Raw genomic sequence first — 21,780 nt, 5'->3', positions numbered from 1 at the left:
CATCATCCTTATCAATTACATCTGTAAAGCACTAATTTCCCATAGGTAAAAATGAAATTAGAGAGCAACAGTGAAAATATGGGCTGACTGTCAAACGCGCAGTGCCATCTTCAAGTTGACTGTTACTTGCCTTCCTGATGTCCAAATCTAGCCTAGGATAGCTCATTGGAAAGCTTATCCTATCTAGTTTCCAAAGCTGCCCTTGGTTTTCAAAATGGGCTTGATTTGCCCCTCCAAAATTCCTTTCTCCGAAGACTACTCAAACGCGTAGCGCCTGGTCCAGAAATGTGGCAAAAACATGATTTTTAGGTGGTTTTTTGCCCTTTTCACTCACCAGTTTTGCTTTCCAAGGTTGGAAACATGGTTTTCCTTAATGTCTTGCGCGTTTTGAATCCAATGGTGGTGGCCATTCCTCCAGAAAGTAGGCGCTACGCGTTTGACCAAACTGCTGATATAAAAATTGCCTTAAAAGACAAGAAAAGCAAGATGACAAAAATTGAGTCAAGGGTCTTCAAAATTGTTCAAGAAGCTGATGTCTGAGGTGGCTAGGCATGGAGTGAAGCCTATGCAAGTATATCAAGCTTCTTCTTCTCCTCATGGTGAGTTAGGGCTTCAATTCTTGCCCTAGCAGCTTTGAGCTTTGCCCTTGCTATTTGGTGTCTTCGGAAATAATACTTTGCCATCTTTCTCTGAATGTCAGTGTCTCTTTTGGCCTTGTCTAAGAGGCTTTCAAGATGGGTGTTCACCCTCTCAAGCCAATTCTCCCGGTTCTCATTTACCATTTTGGCAAATTGCTCATTTAGGGTGAGCTCATTAGCTAGTTCAACCTCCTTTTGTTTTTCTAGCTCCAAAGCTCTCTTTAGGCCTCTAGTCCTTGGCCTTTTTCTTGGCACCTGTTCCTCCAGCTGGTCACTATATTCTCCATATGCTTCATCAAGTAAGGCCTTAGCCTTTTCAACCTCCCTCTTTGCCTTGATGAGCTGAATCTCCATGAGCTCATGTTTGGTCTCAAACTACTTGTTTTCTTGCTCATAGTATGAAATGATGTATTTTTCCCTTTACAAATTGACTTGGAGCTCTCCTATGAGTGCATTCTTCTCTTTGATGACAATGGTTGTGCTTTCACTGTCATCATTTTCACTTAGGTCAACTAAGTGAAAATCTTGCTCTGTCTCATGGAGGTCCTCCTCTTGCTGGATCTCTGCCTCTGTCACCTTTTCCTTGCTGAAAAAGGCAAGGCCCCTCCCACAATCTGTGGGGCAAACACTTGCCTATGCCCTCTCTGATAGGTATGTGCCAAAGTACCCAAACCAACCCTTTTAGGCTTGCTGACCTCACCATGTTCAATGTGCTCTTGCTCTCTGCCTTCATCTTTGCTAGGTGACTGAATAGGCTCATGAAATGGTGATGATGGAGGTGATGGTGAGGCTGACTCATCAGATGAGGATGAATGATGTATGGGCTGAGATGGAGGAATGGAGGTGGATGGATGAGATGATGAAGGGATGCTTTGAATATTTTGAGTAGATGCATGAGTGAATATGGGATTAGCTATGAAGGTACTCCATGCAATGTTGAGTTCCTTGAGATGGTAAAGGACTATGATTTTAATGAGGGAATGATGAAATAAGCTCTTCATTTGATCTTTGTACTCCCTCTTTTGGGCAATGTAGGCCATCTTCTCAACACTCCGGAAAAGATAGTAGGGTATATTGAGCATTTTTACCCTAGTGAAATGCATTAAGAGCCGGATATGATAAGAATAGACCCTGGAGAATCTACCTTCACATGAAAAATATTTCATAATAATCTTCATCATTGGGGCATATTTGTCAAGGAGGTGTGAAAAAGGAAAATAGCCCCTTCTTTCATTTCGGTACCTTGGTTTCATGTAAGGCTCATAATAATGCCTCTCCAAATCACCTTGTTTAAACCATTTTTCCCCAACATTTGGAATCCTGGTGGCAGCTGATATATTGGTAGTAGATAAAGTGAAAGTTATACCTACAAGAGTGACTTGGTTGTCTTGGAGTTTAGAAATGAAGAGCCTAGTCAACTTCGGATGATGTTGGATTGCTTGCACTTGCTCACAGAAATCTTAACAGCCTAGCCATTTGAAGGATGTCACAGTCATAGGGGTGCTAAGAGTTCCCTGAGATCTGTGGGCTCAAACTTGTGTATCTGGCCTCGTTTGTGTGGCCTCTTCTGTTCCCTGCCTTCTTCTCTGTCTGTTTCCTCTTCCTCACTATGTGGTCTGTATTCCTCCTTTGCCATGGTCTTTAGTATCAAACCCTAGGGAGGTGTAAGGTAGGGGGAATGCAGTTTTTAGGGAATAGTAAATGGGGAAGGGAAAATATGAAGATGATGGATGAAGGGATATTTGTAGTGGAGAGGGATAAAGGGTAGTAGTATGATAGTTTGGGGATGGGGGAAATTTGTTTGCAATATAGGGGTTTGGGAGCCTCGGTAGTTGTATAACCTAGGACTTAGGGTTTTGGGACAAAGGGTTAGAGGATATCTGGGATAAAAAGATTTAGGGAAAGGGAAGGAAGGTGGAGGGTATTGTGCAAAAGGGAATGAGAGTGGAAGGTAGTTTTTGGGGAAGATCTAGGGTTTAGATATAACAATTAAACCAATTTTTCAATGAAACCTTTCAAACACTTAGGAATAGACTTGAGGAGGGGGAAATGCACATCCCTTAGTTGCTACTTGTATTGAGGTTGAAAGTGTTTTGGAGGAGCTGAGGAGGTGACTAGAGCATTGCTGGACAAATGCGTAGTGTCAATGTAGATTGCGCAACGCCTTAAGGAAACGCGCAACGCCAGAAGAGAACGCGCAAAACCAGAGGGAAACGCTCAATGCCTGCCCTATTTTTGTTGATTTCACCTAGAACTGTGAAAGGGCTCTCTTGGGGTTTGCTTAATGAGTGATAGGAGGCAAATGAAGCTAAGTTTTAAGCCAAGAAGTCCTTTATAGGTGAGTGAATTTGATCTTTTGCTTTTCAAACCCACTTTCTAATGTTTCATTTGACCCCTTTTTTAACCTCTTTGATAATTTTCTTTTTGACTTTTTTCTTTGCAGGTGGATGATGCTAAAGGTTTGGCAATGTTCACTTTTGACTTTTGTTTGGATGATATTGGCAATGGAGTTTGAGTAAACAACTAAAAATAGTGACTTATTACATATGATAAACATAAAATTACATAAATAAATAAAAATTATTACATCTCTCTTTTGAAATAAAAATTACAAACTGGAATGAATTTCTTGCTTAAAATCAAAATTGGAATTTTAGCAACCATGGTTACATGCTTGTAAACCCTTATTTAACTAAAAAGGGGATATTATTTGCTTATCTCTCATACTTTGTTGGCCTTATGTAGTGAAATGGTGTTTTATTGGACCTTGGAAAATGAAACCTAGTGACCTAATGGGACCTTGAATCACTGAACTCCAGGTGGACTTGACTGACACAAAACACGATGAAATGAGATTTTATAGTCAATGTATGTTCAGCAAGACACATGAAGGTGGGCCAACAAATATAAATTTTTGAGAGGGGATGGAGTTTCAATTTGGGCTACCATCAGTGAGTAAATTTTTACATGATGACCTAGGTGGAATGATAAAAATTTCAACATGAGACACTAATATGATATAAAAGAGGAGTTTTGATCACTGATGGCAGTATGCAAATATTGACTCTAACACTCTAGAGAATCTCTTTTTATGAAATCAATGTCATTTTAGTTCGTTGACAGATTCCTAGGTCGATGGCCTTTGCCTGGACAATGCAATCAACTTGGAGAATGGTGGATAATGGGAACCACTTTGAAACTTCTTGAAATAATCACTCGTAAAGCTAAAAATTCAAGTAAAAGGAAAGATAAAAGAGAATATGAACTTTTGCTTTTAAGAATTTAATATTAGCAGTAATTACTAGGTTATGAAGCGTTATTGGTGTTGAGAGGGAATTATTTTCCTTTGACTTATGAGATATACTTAAAAATAATTGTGATTGTTTCATTAGAATGAAACATCATGATATTTTGTGTCGATAATATCTGCTTGGTGAGAATTCTATGATATACTGGGATACTGGCGATATATGTAAAACAGATAATAACAACAACAACAACAATAACAACAACAAATAATAAAGATAATTAATTACCAAATTTTTTAACCTTTGACTCTCGTGACTCTTGGAAACACTGGGAGGGGTGTGTATCAATGTTTCTTTCAATTGTTATATTATGCCAGTTAAGATTTTTATCACAAGTTAAAGCTAAGTTATTGGAAATGGCTAGATAATTTGCCTGAAATGTTGTTCCCCTTGTCCTAAATAGAAACCGTACGATCTATGCACGATTTGCCTTGAAACGAAAACAAAACGTATCTGAGCTGTATCAACATTTTCGAAACCCCAGATCCAATTTTGGAAACGTTATTGAAGGATGTCATTTTTTTTGAAATGGATCCACCAAAAAAAATGCAAAATGTCGAGAACAGAGTGCCTATTTTTTCACTGGAGAAATCAAGAAAGGTTTGCTTTGAAGGCCGGACCCCCTCTAACCTATGTAACCCTAAATTCCATTCGATTCATGCCTTTTTTGTTGGAGACCATAGACCCTTCCTGTTGCATGGAGACTTGGAGTTGGAGGAAACGCTGTTGGAGGCCACCCGTGACCTGTCGCTGCTTGGAGTTGGAGGCGGCCCAGGCATATGTCCAACAGTCATATAAAAAATAACTAAACAACTAAGCTACTATAATAACCATCACAGATAAAAATTAAAACAAAAGAAAGAATCGATAATCATATATTTGGTAGGTGTTATTTAGGATATGTAAAAGTATATTAAATATAAAAAATTATATTTTTTAATAATTTATTTAAATCCCTTATTTTGCTAGAGTAAAAGTGTAATCTAGCCTTCTAGGGCTACGTAATGGAAAGAAGAAATAATTTAATTTAAAATAATTTTATTTCTTTAATTTATTAATTAATGATTTAATGTTTTATGGTTTTTAATTTTAATTTATATGTTTATGTTGTTATTACCTTCATTATAATTTTATATTGGAAGGCTTTGTAATCTATCATTGATTAGTAAGCGTTTTGCATCATTTGAATTACTGCTTACTTACTGTCCTAATTAATTTAAGCCTTAAGGTATTTTTTTTTTTGTAAGCTTAGGTGGGACCTTCTCATTTTCGAGTTTTTACATGTCCGTTATTCACCCCATTTCCAGGGAGGGTAGCACAAGAATCGAACCCAAGATCTCCGGTTCGGTGAGACTTCATTTCCACGGCCATTGCCACTTGAGCTACCCCATGCGGACATTTAAGCCTTAAGGTATTAGCTTCTAATGTAAAGAGGTTTTTTTTTTTTTTTAATGTTTAATATACAATAACTTTATTATCTATATTCTAAGTCACTTGTGTTTGGTGACTTTGAATTTCCACGAGCCAAAACAAAACACTAAATCACTAAGAGGATTAAATAAAATATAATTTTATCTATTACTTAGCATCATTAACAATATCGATGAATCATTCAAAAACTGAAATAGGCCAAAGTAAAGATGTCAGATCCATTAAACCATTCTTGAGTGGATTCTGGAACAATCATAGAGCATTAATTACAACTGCAGAGCATATCCATGGTTGTCTCGCTAAAGAAAAGTGTAAAAATCTGTCTACGCTTAGCTTTATTTATATATTGTTCAGTGTTAACGTAGACAATTCATAGATAGCAAAGACACAATTATGATAAGAGGCAACTCCTCCATCAATGGCAGCGTGCAGAAAAATTTGGGATAAACTATAAATTGAAAACGTGAACTCTTTGGGATAAACTATAAATTGAAAACGAGAACTCTAATTTACGTATATATTAATACATTCATTGAAAATTCAATGGCAACATGCACCACAAATGTAAGCACTAAGTAAGAAAGACTCTGGGATTAAATTATGCCTCCCAAACCTAAAATCTAATCTTTAGCATTGCATATCTACACAAGAAATGGAAGAAGACATTGTTATCTAATATTTATGGAAGAGACATGCGTCTGGGTTTGAATTTGGTTGGATATAGCAGTGACAACACATTGAGATCAGATGGATGTCGACTGCAATGGTTCTATCGAATCAGTATACGCTCCTCTACGAATATAGCATCACCTATATCATCTTTGCAACTTGCATTTGCCGTCACTATGGCTGTCAGGATGCAGCGGTCGACACGTGGGAAATTGGAATGTGCTGTACACTGTAGCTAGCCGCAACTGTGAGGTTGAAGAGGTAGAACAAGATTGGGAGCCTATGGTGTAGATTTACAGTTATAGTTTTTAAATAAAAATTAATTATTAACCGACGAAAATTACCCAAACACAAGATGAATTTCATCGATTTTAATGTGACTTTTGTAATTTTGTTCGCGTTTGAGTTCGAGTTCATATTTAATTCAAGTTTGGGTTTGTGTTCGCCTTGACGTTTGGCGAATCTAATCGAATAAATTCGGCAGGTTGTCAAGTTTGGCGAACTTCGAATTTTAAGGATTTTGTTCGCCAAACACAGTGACTTAGTCTATAGCATAAGGAAATGTGCTTATTTACTATTTTTATAAGAGGTTCATCCACTTCATACTACAGAGGTTAAAATTAGTAATAATCGGGAAATGAGGAAAAATATATTGGCGAAATCAACAATGTTTTTGCTGAATTGATAGTGATGATTATGTATTTTTAGATATGCAATCCAGATTTTAAAAGATGAATGGTAATATACACACACACACACACACACACACTGTTTCCTTGCCGTATTGTATCCAGATTTTTGAGAAATTGCCGTATCCGTTTCAAACCCCATATCTGTTTAGTGCAACTTTGAGTTAAACCATAACACAAGAAATCGAACAAAAGATAATTTTATAAATGAAGATAGTGAGGACTTCAATCCTCCTTTACAAAAATTCAAGCTCCAACCTGGACAACAAAATCTTTGGCTTCTTGAAGGTTCCAACCTTGAATGAGGAACCCAATCCTCAAATATAAATCCAGGCTCCAGCCGGGTTTCTCACAAGACTCCACCCTTGAACGAGGACTCCAATCCTCTATTACAAAAATCAGGCTGCAACCTGTACAATTTTTCAGCAATGCTCCAACCTTTAACTGCTTCAAAGACTTAAAGAACTTTATCAAAATACTGCTTCAATGTGGCTCTAAGAGATTTCTCCAAAAAGTGCTTCAAAGATACTGTAAAGGTTGCTCCAATTGGTCTTCAAGCTCTGATCCAAAAACTTGCTTCAAGATGCTTTTAAGTCTGCTCCACAGCGCATTCAAAAACTTCCTCTACGATTCCTTCAAAACTGCTTCTAGGTGTCTTCAAGGATGCTACTACAGAAATGTCTTTTAAGTCAGCTCAAAGAGTGACTTCAAATATGCTATAGGAAAGTCTTCAAGTCTGCTACAAAGGTGACCTCAAGAATGCCTCAACAAGTATTCCAACAATCTGCTTTAAGTCTGCTTAAGGAATATCTTGAAGTCTGCTTCAGCAACCCTGCGTCAAGGCTCTTCAAGTCTGTTCAAAGTCTGATCAGAAAACTGAGCAAATTCTGCTTTTAAAAGTGATTCAAGGTCTGCTTCAAAAGGGATCAAAGTTTGCTCCAGTAATGTTCAAAACACAAGTCTGAAAACTCTTTCTTGCCTTTGTCTTAGGAGACTGAATCTCTTGCCTCAGGCCGAGATACCACAAGCCACAATGGAGGTCCGAAATTCTGGCCTTGGCTGAATTGCACAGGGCCTGTTACAGGCCGAATTTCAGGCCTTCCACAGGCCGAATTTCAGTGCTTTTTACAGGTCTGAACCTAATTTATACAGGGCCGAGGTCTGTCTTTATAAGGCTGAGTCTAGTCCTCAAGCAGAGTCAGAGATCAGGCTGTCTGTGAGGTCGAAGTCTGCACCAGAGGTAGACACAAAATTCTCCAAGAATTGCTCAAGAAATTTCCAATAACCATAACCCAAAACCAAAGAACCAGAACCAGAAATTGCCTCCTTAATTTGCCTTGGGGTTCATGAGGTATGAACCACTGTTCTTCTCTTCTAGACCCGAGATTTTTCTTATCTTCTCTTCACAGAGCTGATCTGGCAGAATTGGGTAGGAGTATGGTCTTTATTTATACTAATTCAATCACCTACTGAACTGACATGTCTGTTGGGATGGAGTGCCAACTTGTTCTTAAGTAGGCTGACTTGACAAGGGAGGCAAAATCTGGTTTTTTTACTTGAAAAGTTCATTTCTCCTCAATGGAGAGGAGTTAGGAGGCATGTAATTACTCATTGAAAAGGGCTTAAAGAGATCTTTAAGCCTATGCTAATCTCCTCTTCAGCTGGATATCCCTTTGACATCAATAACGATTAATTCTTCCAACAGTCAGTAGTGAATGATATGCATGTCATGAGAGGTCTTGTAAAGGAATCACTTACATTATTAACACTACCATATATGTTATCTAAGTTGCAGGAAACGTGGGCAGGGGGTCCGTTTCCCCAGGGGAAACGAAATGAAACTCGTTTCCCCGTACCGTACGGCCTGGAAACGCGTTTCCGGCCGTACGGCCACGTTTCCCGAAACGGAAACTTGGCCGTACGTGCCACGTTTCCCCCAAAAAAACACTTGTTTTTTAATTTTATTTTTTTTTTTAATTTGTTTTTAATTTTTTTTAGGGTTTCCAGGTAGGGTTTCCAGGTAGTAAATGTGATGTAAATTTAATCTTAATGTTTAAATGTTTATGTAAGTAAATGTATCATTCATGCTTTATGATTGCACATATATATAATAATAATTTTTAAATATTTTTAATATATATATATATATATATATATATATATTATTATATATATTCGCGTTTCCCCGTTTCCAAAATTTGGGGAGGTCGCGTTTCGTTTCGCTTCCCCGTTTCGTTTCGCTTCCGCGTTTCCCCGTTTCGTGCAACTTAGTATGTTATATATTCTCTATGGAGTTCTTTCCCCTCTCCTATGTGGATTGGTCGTTTTATCATTAGCAAGCACATTGTTCATAACAGCAATTTTTAATTTCTTGTCTTAATTGATATTGTTGACTGCATATAAAAGCTTTGTGCTGCTTTCTCTCTGTGAAATTTGTGGTATGAGTTGTATGACATGGTCAGTCTAACTTTCTTATGCTTTCTTGTTGAAGGTGCTGGGAAGAATGCCCTGAAGTCATGGCTTGCGTCGACATCAAAGATGACATTGAAGCAATCAGTCCTGATGTCAAATGAAGGTAATGGCTGATATATATATATTACCGATAGTTAGAGTATTAAATTTTCTATGGCTCCTTATTTGGTGTATTTACATTCATGTTGAATTGCATGCTATATCCTCGAGAGAAATACTTCCTTGATAAATCATATGTCATATATTTTAAGTACGTTAATGTTTTATCATTCTTGGTCTGTTTTATTCAACGTTAAACAGAAGGATTCTCCACTGGACAAGACAATGTTGAAGAAACTCATGCTCTGAGAAAGGAATTTAGAAGTGCTGAATGTTATTATGATAAACTTAAGGGTAAAGGGAAAATTCATGAAAGCAATCCTTTTCTGCCACATATATCTCGACTTGACCCAGAAGTTCTTGCAAGTCTTCCTCGTGAAATACTTTCAGAAATCAGTGATGTCTACAATATCGAGGTCATTGATTACTCTTTAGGTAAGCACCGAGTCTCTGACAGATATGATATTGCAAATACCGATGCAATAGAAAAGTTTAATGCGGGAACATGCAGTAAAAGACAGGAAAAATTTCCCATACTGGAAGGGTGCAGCAGCAAAGTTGTTAGAAGTGACTGCAAAAATATTGATTGCGACGACCATCACACGATTTTAAAGAGAGAAGAGGAAGAACAACATCAAAAATCTGCTGCTAACATGTTCTGTTCAGTTGATTTACCAGCATCATCAGAGGTGTGTAACTTCATTCCAGTTTTGCATGGTTTGTTTTTCTACAGTTTATTTATTAATGTCTTTTATTGGACAAATGCTCATTTAAGGTATTAGTTTTCTTTTATTGTGGCAAATACTTTATATTAAGCGGGCACATACATGCAAAATCTAATATTCGACTCTTGAAAATTTTAAATGTCTTTACATGCCTATAGTGGTCTTTGTGTTTTCATTGCTTGTCGGTAATCTATGTATATTCATTGTGTTGGTAAACAGTAAATACCTGAAGTAGATGCAACTCTGTGCGTGGCATAGATGGTCTTATATTAAATATTTTCATAATAAAAGTTACAATTTGCATGTATCTTGAATTGAATAATTACTATGAATGAATGAATGAATGAGATTATTACAATGCCACTCGTGACGGTGTACTATATAGCATTGGCTAGTTGTTGATTTGGGGTAGGATTGGATGTGCTCTAGCTTCAAAACTTGGTGGAGAGGCTAAGACACATGAGATCTCCAATACCCAGAAATGGTTTGGGCAGAATCTAAACAGTTTGAGAGATATTAAAATTTTTAATATTTTTAATGGAGTTCGTAAGTCTAAACTTAGGGAATATAAAATATTAATGTGTATTCATATAAAACTGTGTTAGAATGGTCCAAAAGTCATGGATCAAGCCAAAATTAATCTTAGCCGTTGATTAGGGACTTAATCTTGGCTGTTGATTTGTCAATGAGAAAAGTATAAAAGGAGGCTTGAGGGTCACTTGGAGAACACACCAAGTTGATCAAGAATTTGATTTTCTGGGGTTGGGCTTGCTGAGGAAATCGAAGGAGTGATCAGAGTTGCAGTTGAGGGGCAGTGAATACAGAAGCAGAGAGGCAGAGATAGTATCGGGAGGATCAGTGCAGAAGCCGGGAGAGAGGGACGCAGAGCCAGCAAGAGGTTCACGCAGAGCTAGCCAAAGCTCACGCAGAGGCAACAAGGAGCTGCGCAGTGTCTCACAGAGCCAACGTGGGTGACGCAGAGGCTCTAAGGGCTGATGCAATGCCTCCAAAGGCTGACGCAGGACGAGCTAGGGTGACGTTGGGTAGACGCTAGGCTAGAAAGGGCTGACGCAGTGCCTAGAGGCAAACGCTGGGCTAGAAAGGGTTGACGCAATGCCTAGAGGTTGACGTTGGGGTTTTCGTGGGGTAGATTGGAACTGGGAGTTGTCAGAGTGTTTATCCGGGGTTTCAGCCGGAATATATGTTTCCGAAGGAGAGGTACTACTGTCGAGATTATTCTTTGTTGGGTGAGCCGGTTTTGGCACCCAGATTGTGTTCTGAAACTATTTAATAATACAAACCCTCAGATAGCTGCACCTATTTTCCGCATTGGGTTTTTCCGGGGACGTTGTTCCAAAAACAACGGTGTCACTTGTCTGCTTCTTTTGTTTCCTTCAGTTGATGATTTGTAATGTGTTGAGCATGTACTTGTATTTATTTTAAGTATTTACATGGTAAATAACTTGTTAATTAATCAGAGCAAGTAGGCAGAAATAAATCAGAAAAGTAAATGAAGGGTTTCTAACAGTTAGGCTTCGAAATTCCAACACTAGTCACAAGTGAAGGGTTTGCACACTTTGATAATTATTTATTATTGTTATTGTTATTATTATTATTATTTATGTTTATAACGTTGCCGTCGCCTTAAAAAGTGCTTTGTCCTCAAAGCAAGGGTATTGAGGGGTACTGTTGGTGAAATTTTTCTGTTTCCCATAATGAATCTTCATCTAGAAGGTTTTTCCATTTGATAACATCTTCTTTGATGGTTCTTGACCGTAATACCTTTTGTTTAGTGGAAAGAATACATTCTGATTCTAAAATAATTCTTCATTTGTCGTTGAAATTGAGAATTTTTGTTTGAATAGGCTAGTCTTGTCCCAACGTCCTCTTGAGGCATGACACATGGAAGACACTATGGATGCGATAGTTGTGTAGTAACTCCAACCCATAAACTACTTCACTAATTTTTTTGTTGATTGGGAAAGACCAATAGATTTTTGGAGCCAATTTGTTCTTTCCTTGTTGCTTAAGGGATCCCTGTTTGTAAGGTTGGAGTCTTACATACACCCAATCGCCTTTTTGAAACTCTCTTTTTGAGATATGTTGGTCTGTTTGCTGTTTCATTTTATTACAAATTGTTGCTAAATTTTCTTTTAATATTTTGATGTTCTCTGCTCTTCATCTAGTTGATTCCTTACTGCTTGGACTTTAGTGTCAATTAGCGTAAACTCCTTCCATTTTGGGGATTCATAATCATATAAGGCTTGAAATGAGTCATTTTAGCTGATGTGTGATACATAGAATTATATCACCATTCGGCATAATGTAACCCTTGGTACCAATTATTTTAATTATCTGTCAGAAAACAACAGAGGTAAGTTTCCAAGCATTTATTTAGAATTTCTGCTTGACCATCTATTTGCAGACGGTAGGTTGAGCTCATATTAAAGGATATTTCAGTTTCTTTGCAAAATTCTCTCCAAAGTTTCCCTTAATTTTTTGCATCCCTATCGTTGACAGTGACCTTCGGAAAACCATCCAATTTATAGATGTTCTTATAGAAGACATTGGCCATTTGTTGTTGAGATTATATGGGAAGTGCAGTAGAATACAATTTTGTGCTCTAATAATTACTTCCTAATGATTTTCAACCAGTATTTTTAATGCCAGAAATATTAGTTATACAAAAAAAATATAATTAGTAAATGCAGCGGAAACAATAAAGATAATAGAAAGATAACCATGCACAATAGACACAATGTTTTAGCCCGGGAAACCCAATTTTGGAGAAAACCCAACAATCTTTTCTTGAGGAGAAATTGTCTTTCAGCAAGATTTACAAATAAAAAATGTAAAAATTTTCTGTTTTCCCACCCCGGTTTTCAGTTTCACCTTATTTCTCCCATGTAGTTAAATGCCCATTCCCATAGCCATACATTTAACAGACTGAAAAAATAAATATTGCTGAAAACACAAATTCTGGAAATTTTTCAGAGTGCTGGAAATTGCAGATATAAAAAATCAGCAATTAAAACAGCCATTAAAACACATTTAAACTCAGTGATTTTTGGTCAACTTGACCCTGGAAAAACCCCCTACAACTCTTGGGGAAAACCAGTTTGAGAGCTCTTCTTTATTTCTGGAAAATGCCTTTTTACAGAGAAAATTTTCAGCAAATAAATTTCAGCAAAAACAGAAATTTCTAGCAAGCAAAACTTATCTGTTTTCAGCCCAAACGACAATCTGAAAAAAAGCTGTAAGAGCTGTACGGACCGTACGGATGTACGGACTGTACGGACGTACGGATGTACGGACCGTACAGACTGTACGGACTGTACGGACGACCGTACGGACTTGTACGGACAGCCCTCGGAAAAAGTGCAGAAAATCGCCGCCTCGATATTCGTGCTGAAAATTAATTTTTCCACTATTTTGCTCACAAAAACTGCCTTTTTCTGCTTGTTCTTTATGCTGTTCGGATTTGCTGAAGTGCTGCCTTGGTGTGTGTGCCAAACTGCTGCCTCTTTCTCCTCCTTGTCCAGAAATCTCCCTTGCTCTCTTGCTCTCCTTCTCCCAATCTTCTCATGAAAGAATGAATGATCTTTTTCTCCTTTTCCTCCCTTAACCCAACCCTAAATGACTTTTGGGTGATCCCTAAATCCAATGGCTGAAATAGATTTAGATCAATGGCTGAGATTAAATGCTCATTTAAATCTCACTTTCTATTTTTTAATTCACCCCACTTTAATAAAGACCCACTTAGTCATTTATTTCCAAAGTCACTTTTCCTTTCTAATTTTTCATTGACTTTATAAAGTCACTTTAAAATTAGACTTAGTAACTTTATCACTTAAAGTCACTTTCAAATTAGATTTAACTTTATAAAAATTATAAAGTTACTTTAGGAGAAAAATTAAATTCTTTTGGACACTTTTCCCTAGGCCAAAGATCAAAGCCTTAGGGAACCACCTGTCCTCCGGTACCAAATTTCAACACTCCCTCTTACCGAGGAAGGTGTTCCTCACCACACCCATCTTGTCTCTGAAGTAGACATGCTTGCCTCGTGGTAAGGCTTTGGTAAGAATATCTGCAACCTGCTCATCAGTGGAAATATACTCAAGCTTCACAGCTCCCTTCTGAACATAGTCTCTGATGAAATGATATCTGATCCCGATATGCTTTGACCTGTCATGAAATACTGGATTCTCCGTGAGTTTAATGCAACTCTGATTATCACAGTAAATCACTGAAGGTCTCAAAGGCTGACCAAATAAGCCAAACAACATCTTGCGAAGCCAGATGGCCTCACAACTAGCTAGACTGGCTGCCATATACTCTGCTTCCGCTGAACTCAGTGCTACTGACTGCTGCTTCCGGCTGAACCATGACACTACTGCTGAACCCAACCCAAAACAACACCCTGAAGTGCTCTTCCTATCAGAAGCACAACCTGCCCAATCAGAATCAGTGTATCCTGCCAATCTCACTCCATCTCCCTGCCTGTAGTCCAGACCATAATCCACTGTCCCCTGCAAGTACCGCAAAATGTGTTTTGCAGCCACCCAGTGAACCTTCCTAGGCTCACACATAAACTGACTCATCGTGTTGACTGCAAAACAGATATCTGGTCTGGTGTTGACCAAATACATCAAGGAACCAATCAGCTGCCTGTACAATGTGGGATCCACCAACTCGGAATCCGAAGCATGAAGCTTCTTCCAGTTGGTGATCATCGGTGTCGACATGGGTCTACAATCCTCCATATGGAATCTGCTAAGGATGTCCACAATATACTTCCCCTGCCCCAGGAAGAAATGCCCCTCCTCCTGCCACACCTCCAAACCCAAAAAGTAATGCATCAAGCCGATGTCCTTCATCTCAAACTCCGCCGCAAGATCTCTCTTGCAGTGCTCTATGAGTCTCTCTGCACCTGTAATGATCAAGTCATCCACATATAGCACCAGAATGAGTGGCTCCTCACCAATCACAATAAAGTAAAGGTTCGGATCTGCCTCACTCTTTGTGAAACCCATCCTCTGCATGTATGCATCTATCCTGGAGTACCAAGCTCTGGGAGCTTGCTTCAGGCCATAAAGGGCCTTCTTCAATCTGCACACATGGGACTCCTTCCCATGCACCTCAAAGCCCTGTGGCTGCTCAATGTACACCTCCTCCTGTATGAAGCCATTGAGAAATGCGGTCTTCACATCCATATGGTGGATCTTCCAACCCATCTCTGCTGCTATCGATATAATGGAGCGGATCGAAGTATATCGAGCCACGGGAGCGAAGGTCTCCTCATAATCAACTCCCTCTACCTGGGAGAACCCTCTAGCCACAAACCTTGCTTTGAATTTCTCAATGCTGCCATCTGCAGCATGCTTTACCTTGTAAAGCCATCTGGAAGTAACCACGGATTTGCCCTCAGGCCTCGGCACCACCTCCCAAACATCATTCTTCATGATAGAAGAATACTCCTCCTGCATGGCCTCTCTCCAGACCTGCTGGCTAGCTGCCTCCTCATAGCTAGAAGGCTCAGAGTCAAGGATGCTGGTAACCATCGCCATATAGCTACAAAATCTCTCAGGTGGTCTACTCTCTCTGACCGGCCTCTTCGGCTCAGCAACAGATGTGGCATCTCTCAAGGTGTCCTGAAGCCACTTGGGCTTCCTCTTCCCTGAGCATGCTTCTCCCATAGGAGAATGAAACTCCTCCTCCTCATCCCCATCAGTAGCCTGAACTCCTGACTGTCTGTCTGCTGTCCTCCTGCCTGCACCTGAACCTGTAGAAGCTGAGGTACCGTGTGAACTGTCCATCAGTGGACTCCCTAGTGAACTGCTCTGTGAACTGCTCTGCATGCTGCCCGGAGCACCACCCCTCTGGCTCGGCGAGCCACTGCTCACTGATGGACCTGACATCCTCATAGATGTACCTCCGGATCCTCCTGATCCCTGCCCACTGGATCCCTGCGACTGACTCAACTGCTGCTGAGGGTCTGGCTGATCCAGATACTCTAACTCCCGTGACCTCCTAAAGGCCCTGTCCTCCTCGAACTTCACATCCCGTCTGACAACAACTCTCCTCTGTGCAGGAATGTAAATCCAAAAGGCCTTTGAGGTCTCACTGTAGCCCACAAAGATACCCTTCTCTGCGGTGGGCTCTAGTTTGGTCCTCTCCTCCTTGGGTATATAGGAGTATGTAATGCATCCAAAGATATGAAGATGACCAAGATCAGTGTTCTTCCCAGAGAAAGCCTCCTCAGGAGTCATGTGCCCCAAGGCACGATGCGGACTCCTGTTCTGCAAGTAAACAGCTGTGTTGCAGGCCTCTGCCCACAAGAACAATGGCAACCCCTGATCATGTAACATGGCTTTAGCAGCCCCTATGATGGATCTGTTCTTCCTCTCTGCAACCCCGTTCTGCTGGGGGTTGTAAGGAACAGTGAACTCCCTCCTAATGCCTGCCTCCGCACAATAGTCAACAAACTCTCCAAGGGTGTACTCTCCTCCATTGTCCGACCTCAGGGACTTGATCTTCCGACCTGTCTGTGTCTCCACAAGAGCTCTGAACTCCTGAAACCGCTTGAAGACCTCACTCTTGGTCTTCAAGAAATAAATCCAGGTCCTCCTGGAGTGATCATCAATGAATAACACATAATACTCATATCCACTCAAGGAAACATGAGACATCCGACCGCTCACATCGGAATGAATCAAATCAAGTATCCCCGTCGCTCTGCTGTCACTGCTGGGAAAAGGGGATTTGGCAAACTTGCCCATCGCACAACCTCTGCAAGTATCATGGTGATCAGTACTGAAATCTGGCACACCTGTAGTGATCTCCCGCAATGTCCTCAAGGCTCCATGAGACATGTGCCCCATCCTGCGGTGCCAAATCTCACACAGCTCAGAACTGCTAGCTCTGCTGTCGGTACTACAGCTCAATGCCAAAGGGGGCTGGAATGCAAACTTGTACACCTTTGCATGGCGTACACCTATCACTCTAGCTGAATCAGCTGGAGAGCCCCTGTGATACATCAACACCTGTCCTTCCCTGAACAGTACCTCATATCCTCTGTCCTCCAAAGCTGAGACGGATATGAGGTTCTTCCTCATCCCTGGCACATAAAGAACCTCTGACACCTTCAAGGGAGGTTTGGACTCCCTCTGAAATGTCACTGTCCCCACCCCGACTGCTCTAACAACTCTGTCATCACCGAGTACTACCTCAATATCAGTGCCACTCTCTGAAAGCTCTGAGAAGTACTCCCGGACTCCTGTCATGTGACGTGAAGCCCCACTGTCCACATACCAGATACCTGTAGATGCTCCGCTAATCGAGGGAAAAGCATGCTCCCTCTGAACCTGTGTGGCAGGTGATCCTGCACTAGAGGACTCACATGTAGTGAACGCAAACTCCCGGTCAAAACGACCTGCAAAGTCCTCAATCTCAGCTGACGCTGCCACATCCTGGGTCTTCCCCTTCTTCTTCTTCTTCTCCGGACACACAACTGCATAGTGTCCCATCTTCTGACAATTCCAACACTTCACTTTGGAATAGTCCTTTTGTGAGTTACCCTGTTTACCTTTACCTTTGCCTTTGCCTCCACCACCGCTTGTGGAAGCCTGCTTCTTCCCTTTGCCTTTCTTGCCTCCTGCCACCAGTGCTACGTCCTCATCCTGCTCAACTGGCTTGGCTGCCCCAAGCTGTCCTTTTCTGATCTCTGTCTGAATACAATCATCCCAAAACCTCTCCCATGTGGGAAGGGTCTCACGTGCACAAACCCCATCAGCAAAGTTCAACCATGAACGGGGGAGGCCATTCACTGCAATACGCACCAACTCAGTGGATGGAATGGCCTCTCCAATCGCTGCCAACTCATCTCTCACATTGGTAATCTTTGTGAGATATCCAGCTGCACTATCATTCCCCATCTTAATGTTCTTCAGCTTCTCCTTCAGGACCATCTTCCGGTTCTCATTGGTACTCTGGTAGAGATTGGACAATGCTGTCCACATCTCATGGGCATTGCTCTTTCCTCTCACATGAGGAATGCAATGGTCTTTGATTCCGTCTAGAATCAGCCTCTTACCCTTGTTGTTCTTTCTATTATAAGCTGCTAACTGAGTAGCATCAGTAGGCACAACAACAGGGTGCTGTGTTGTATGCACCATGATATCCCAGACTTCTGCCTCCTCAAAGATACTCTGCATTCTCTCCTTCCAAACGCTGTAATTTGTATGCCCATCCAACCTATCCTCCACCCTCAATCCCAATGACATCTTGCTGTCCTAAAACTGAAAAATAGCACTGCTGTGGTAAAGATAAACCTGCTGTTTATGAAAAATCAGCTTGCTGGAATTTTCTGAGTGAAAAAATCAGCAGCTGTATTTTTTCTCTTTTGCTGCCCCAAACTGCCCTTCAGCACTCAACCTCTGATACCATGTAAAAATTTTCTGTTTTCCCACCCCAGTTTTCAGTTTCACCTTATTTCTCCCATGTAGTTAAATGCCCATTCCCATAGCCATACATTTAACAGACTGAAAAAATAAATATTGCTGAAAACACAAATTCTGGAAATTTTTCAGAGTGCTGGAAATTGCAGATATAAAAAATCAGCAATTAAAACAGCCATTAAAACACATTTAAACTCAGTGATTTTTGGTCAACTTGACCCTGGAAAAACCCCCTACAACTCTTGGGGAAAACCAGTTTGAGAGCTCTTCTTTATTTCTGGAAAATGCCTTTTTACAGAGAAAATTTTCAGCAAATAAATTTCAGCAAAAACAGAAATTTCCAGCAAGCAAAACTTATCTGTTTTCAGCCCAAACGACAATCTGAAAAAAAGCTGTAAGAGCTGTACGGACAGCCCTCGGAAAAAGTGCAAAAAATCGCCTCCTCGATATTCGTGCTGAAAATTAATTTTTCCACTATTTTGCTCACAAAAACTGCCTTTTTCTGCTTGTTCTTTATGCTGTTCGGATTTGCTGAAGTGCTGCCTTGGTGTGTGTGCCAAACTGCTGCCTCTTTCTCCTCCTTGTCCAGAAATCTCCCTTGCTCTCTTGCTCTCCTTCTCCCAATCTTCTCATGAAAGAATGAATGATCTTTTTCTCCTTTTCCTCCCTTAACCCAACCCTAAATGACTTTTGGGTGATCCCTAAATCCAATGGCTGAAATAGATTTAGATCAATGGCTGAGATTAAATGCTCATTTAAATCTCACTTTCTATTTTTTAATTCACCCCACTTTAATAAAGACCCACTTAGTCATTTATTTCCAAAGTCACTTTTCCTTTCTAATTTTTCATTGACTTTATAAAGTCACTTTAAAATTAGACTTAGTAACTTTATCACTTAAAGTCACTTTCAAATTAGATTTAACTTTATAAAAATTATAAAGTTACTTTAGGAGAAAAATTAAATTCTTTTGGACACTTTTCCCTAGGCCAAAGATCAAAGCCTTAGGGAACCACCTGTCCTCCGGTACCAAATTTCAACAAAAAATTTGTCTAGAAATCTATGCCAATAATACAAGTCAAATGCTAGTCGAACTTGTTCAAACATTTGCTAGTCAATGCTGGTGAAACTAGTCAAATCCACTCAGTCAACATTCTGTAGAAAAATTCAGAGTGCTGTAGCCCACCTAGTTTCAAGTTTTTGCATGGATTAATGCCAAAACCCATCATAAACATATGATTGATATGAAATTAATTTTGCATTTATCTTGAAACAAAGACTACTCTACGTCTCTGATTTTGCACAGTTGATAAGAGAGAAAATATGCAAGCACAACCATGGAAAATTACACAGTTGTTGTTGGTCTAAAGGCACTGGAAAAACCCACAAGGGGAAAACTAATTCTAAGGGAGGATTTTATTTTGCTTCTTAAATAAATTTGCACATAGAAAAATCAACTTATCTCTTCCCTTTAGGAGTGCCTCTAAAGTCCTCTTTCAACTGAGTTTTGGACTGATGTTTCTTCTCACACATTCAGTGCTCCTCAAGCAAGGAATTTAGGCTTCATTTCTACTCTTTATGCACAGGAATTTAGGTCACAGCACAATCATTACTCTTCCTGGAAACACGGGTTTTCTGAGTTGAAAATACGCCCTCAACACTAACCCAAAACACCTTGATTTCAGTGCTGATAGTGTTGAAGTTTCAAAGTCTAATAGCTAGAAACCTGCCATGTACTTTTTGATTTATTCCTTCCTACTTATTGTGATTAATTAACAAGTTATTTACCATGTAAATACTGAAAATAAACACAAATACATGCTCAACACATTATAGATCATCAACTGAAGATGTTAATTTTAGGTATGTTCTATGCTTAGAGCAATTTATTTCAATTTTCAAAGTTAGCTCAATATCTTTTCCAGATTAGCAATCACATCAGCATTAAAGTAAACTGCAGATAGAACATAGACATAAATTGTAGAAGACAAGCCAAGACAAGAGGACACAAGATGTGGCGTTAGCCAGGGACAAACCCCAATGTGGGGAAACCCTTGATCAATTCTTCTTATATGTTCTTCAATAGTTCAGCAGAGAGAGAGAGAGAGAGATAGTACGTTTACAACAGAAGTCAACTCTTTGACTTATCTAGATAAGATCATAGATCATCTCTAAGAAGATAATACATGAGATCAGTTGAAGACATGCTACTTCAACTAATTCTCCAAGGTGACTCCACCTATCGTTGTGCTGCATTTCGTCATCATGCTGCACCTCACCACGCTGCACCATGCTGCACCCATCATCACTACGCTGCATCTTATCACGCTTCATTAATCATGACTGTACCCATCACTGTACTGCATTATGTGCCATTGCTGCACCATGTTGCCATTTTGACCTATGTGTTGGCTGCACCTTGCTCACTTGTTGTCCCTTGCTTGCTTGTTGTCCTTAGCATGCTTGTTGTTGCATGCTAGTTGTCCCTTGCATGCTAGCTGTAACATTGCATGCTTGGTGTATTTGCTACTAAGTACCATACAACTGTCCCAATGTTAGTCAGTTGTCCCTTGCATGCTGCTCCCCTTCGAAGACAGATGCTCCGGCTGTTTCGGCAGTTCCCAGCAGTTTTGGCAATTCCGGCTGTTCCCGGTGTTCCGGCAGTTTCGGTTGTTCCCGACGGTTCCGACAGTCTCGACTTTTTCTGTAGTTTCGATAGTTCCGACATTTCCGAAATTTCCGACTTTTCCGGCCTTTCCTGCAGTCTTGCCTTTTCCAGCTTTTTCTGCAGTGTCGACTTTTTCGGCTTTTCCGGCAATTTCGACTTTTCCGGCTCTTTTGGCTTTTCTAGCTCTTTTGGCTTTTCCAGTAGTTCTGGCTTTTCCAACTATTTCGGTTTTTCTGGCTTTTCCCGCAGTGCCGGCTTATTTGGCTTTTCTGGCAGTTTCGACTTTTTCGGCATTTCCAGGTTTTCCGTCAGTTCCGGCTTTTCTGGCAGTTCCTACTTTTCCAGAAAGCCGACACTGCCGGAAAAGCCAAAATTGCCGAAAAAGCCGGAACTGCCAGAAAAGTCGGAACTGCCAGAAAAGCCAGAACTGCCAGAAAAGTCAGAAAAGCCGGAAATGCCAGAAATGCCAGAACTGCCTGGACTGTCGGAAATGTCGGGACTACCGGGAACAATCGGAACAGCCGGAATTGCCGGGAACAGCCGGAACTGTCGAAACAACTGGAGCATCTGTCTCCGAAGGAGAGCAACATGCAAGAGACAACTAACTAACATTGGGATAGTTGTA

At 40.2% G+C, this 21,780-nt stretch overlaps 1 protein-coding gene across 4 annotated transcripts in view; it reads left to right on the top strand.

Annotated features, from left to right (window-relative positions):
• Positions 1–21,780, top strand: part of LOC149197446 (translesion synthesis protein REV1-like) — a 336,508-nt gene that overhangs the window by 170,151 nt on the left and 144,577 nt on the right. For all 4 annotated transcript variants that reach the window (XM_089405836.1, XM_089405835.1, XM_089405837.1 and 1 more), the window contains exons 17-18: positions 9,227–9,310; positions 9,508–9,995. In XM_089405836.1, coding sequence (XP_089261962.1) covers positions 9,227–9,310; positions 9,508–9,995 — 572 coding nt within the window. The remainder of the gene's footprint in view (positions 1–9,226; positions 9,311–9,507; positions 9,996–21,780) is intronic.

The sequence above is a fragment of the Pinus tabuliformis genome, chromosome 2_2 (assembly GCF_031772625.1).
Source record: "Pinus tabuliformis cultivar Carrire ecotype Pingquan chromosome 2_2, CPIR1, whole genome shotgun sequence".
Taxonomy (NCBI): domain Eukaryota; kingdom Viridiplantae; phylum Streptophyta; class Pinopsida; order Pinales; family Pinaceae; genus Pinus; species Pinus tabuliformis.
The sequence above is the reverse complement of the archived record's forward strand: the minus strand, read 5'-3'. Positions and strand labels throughout refer to the sequence as shown.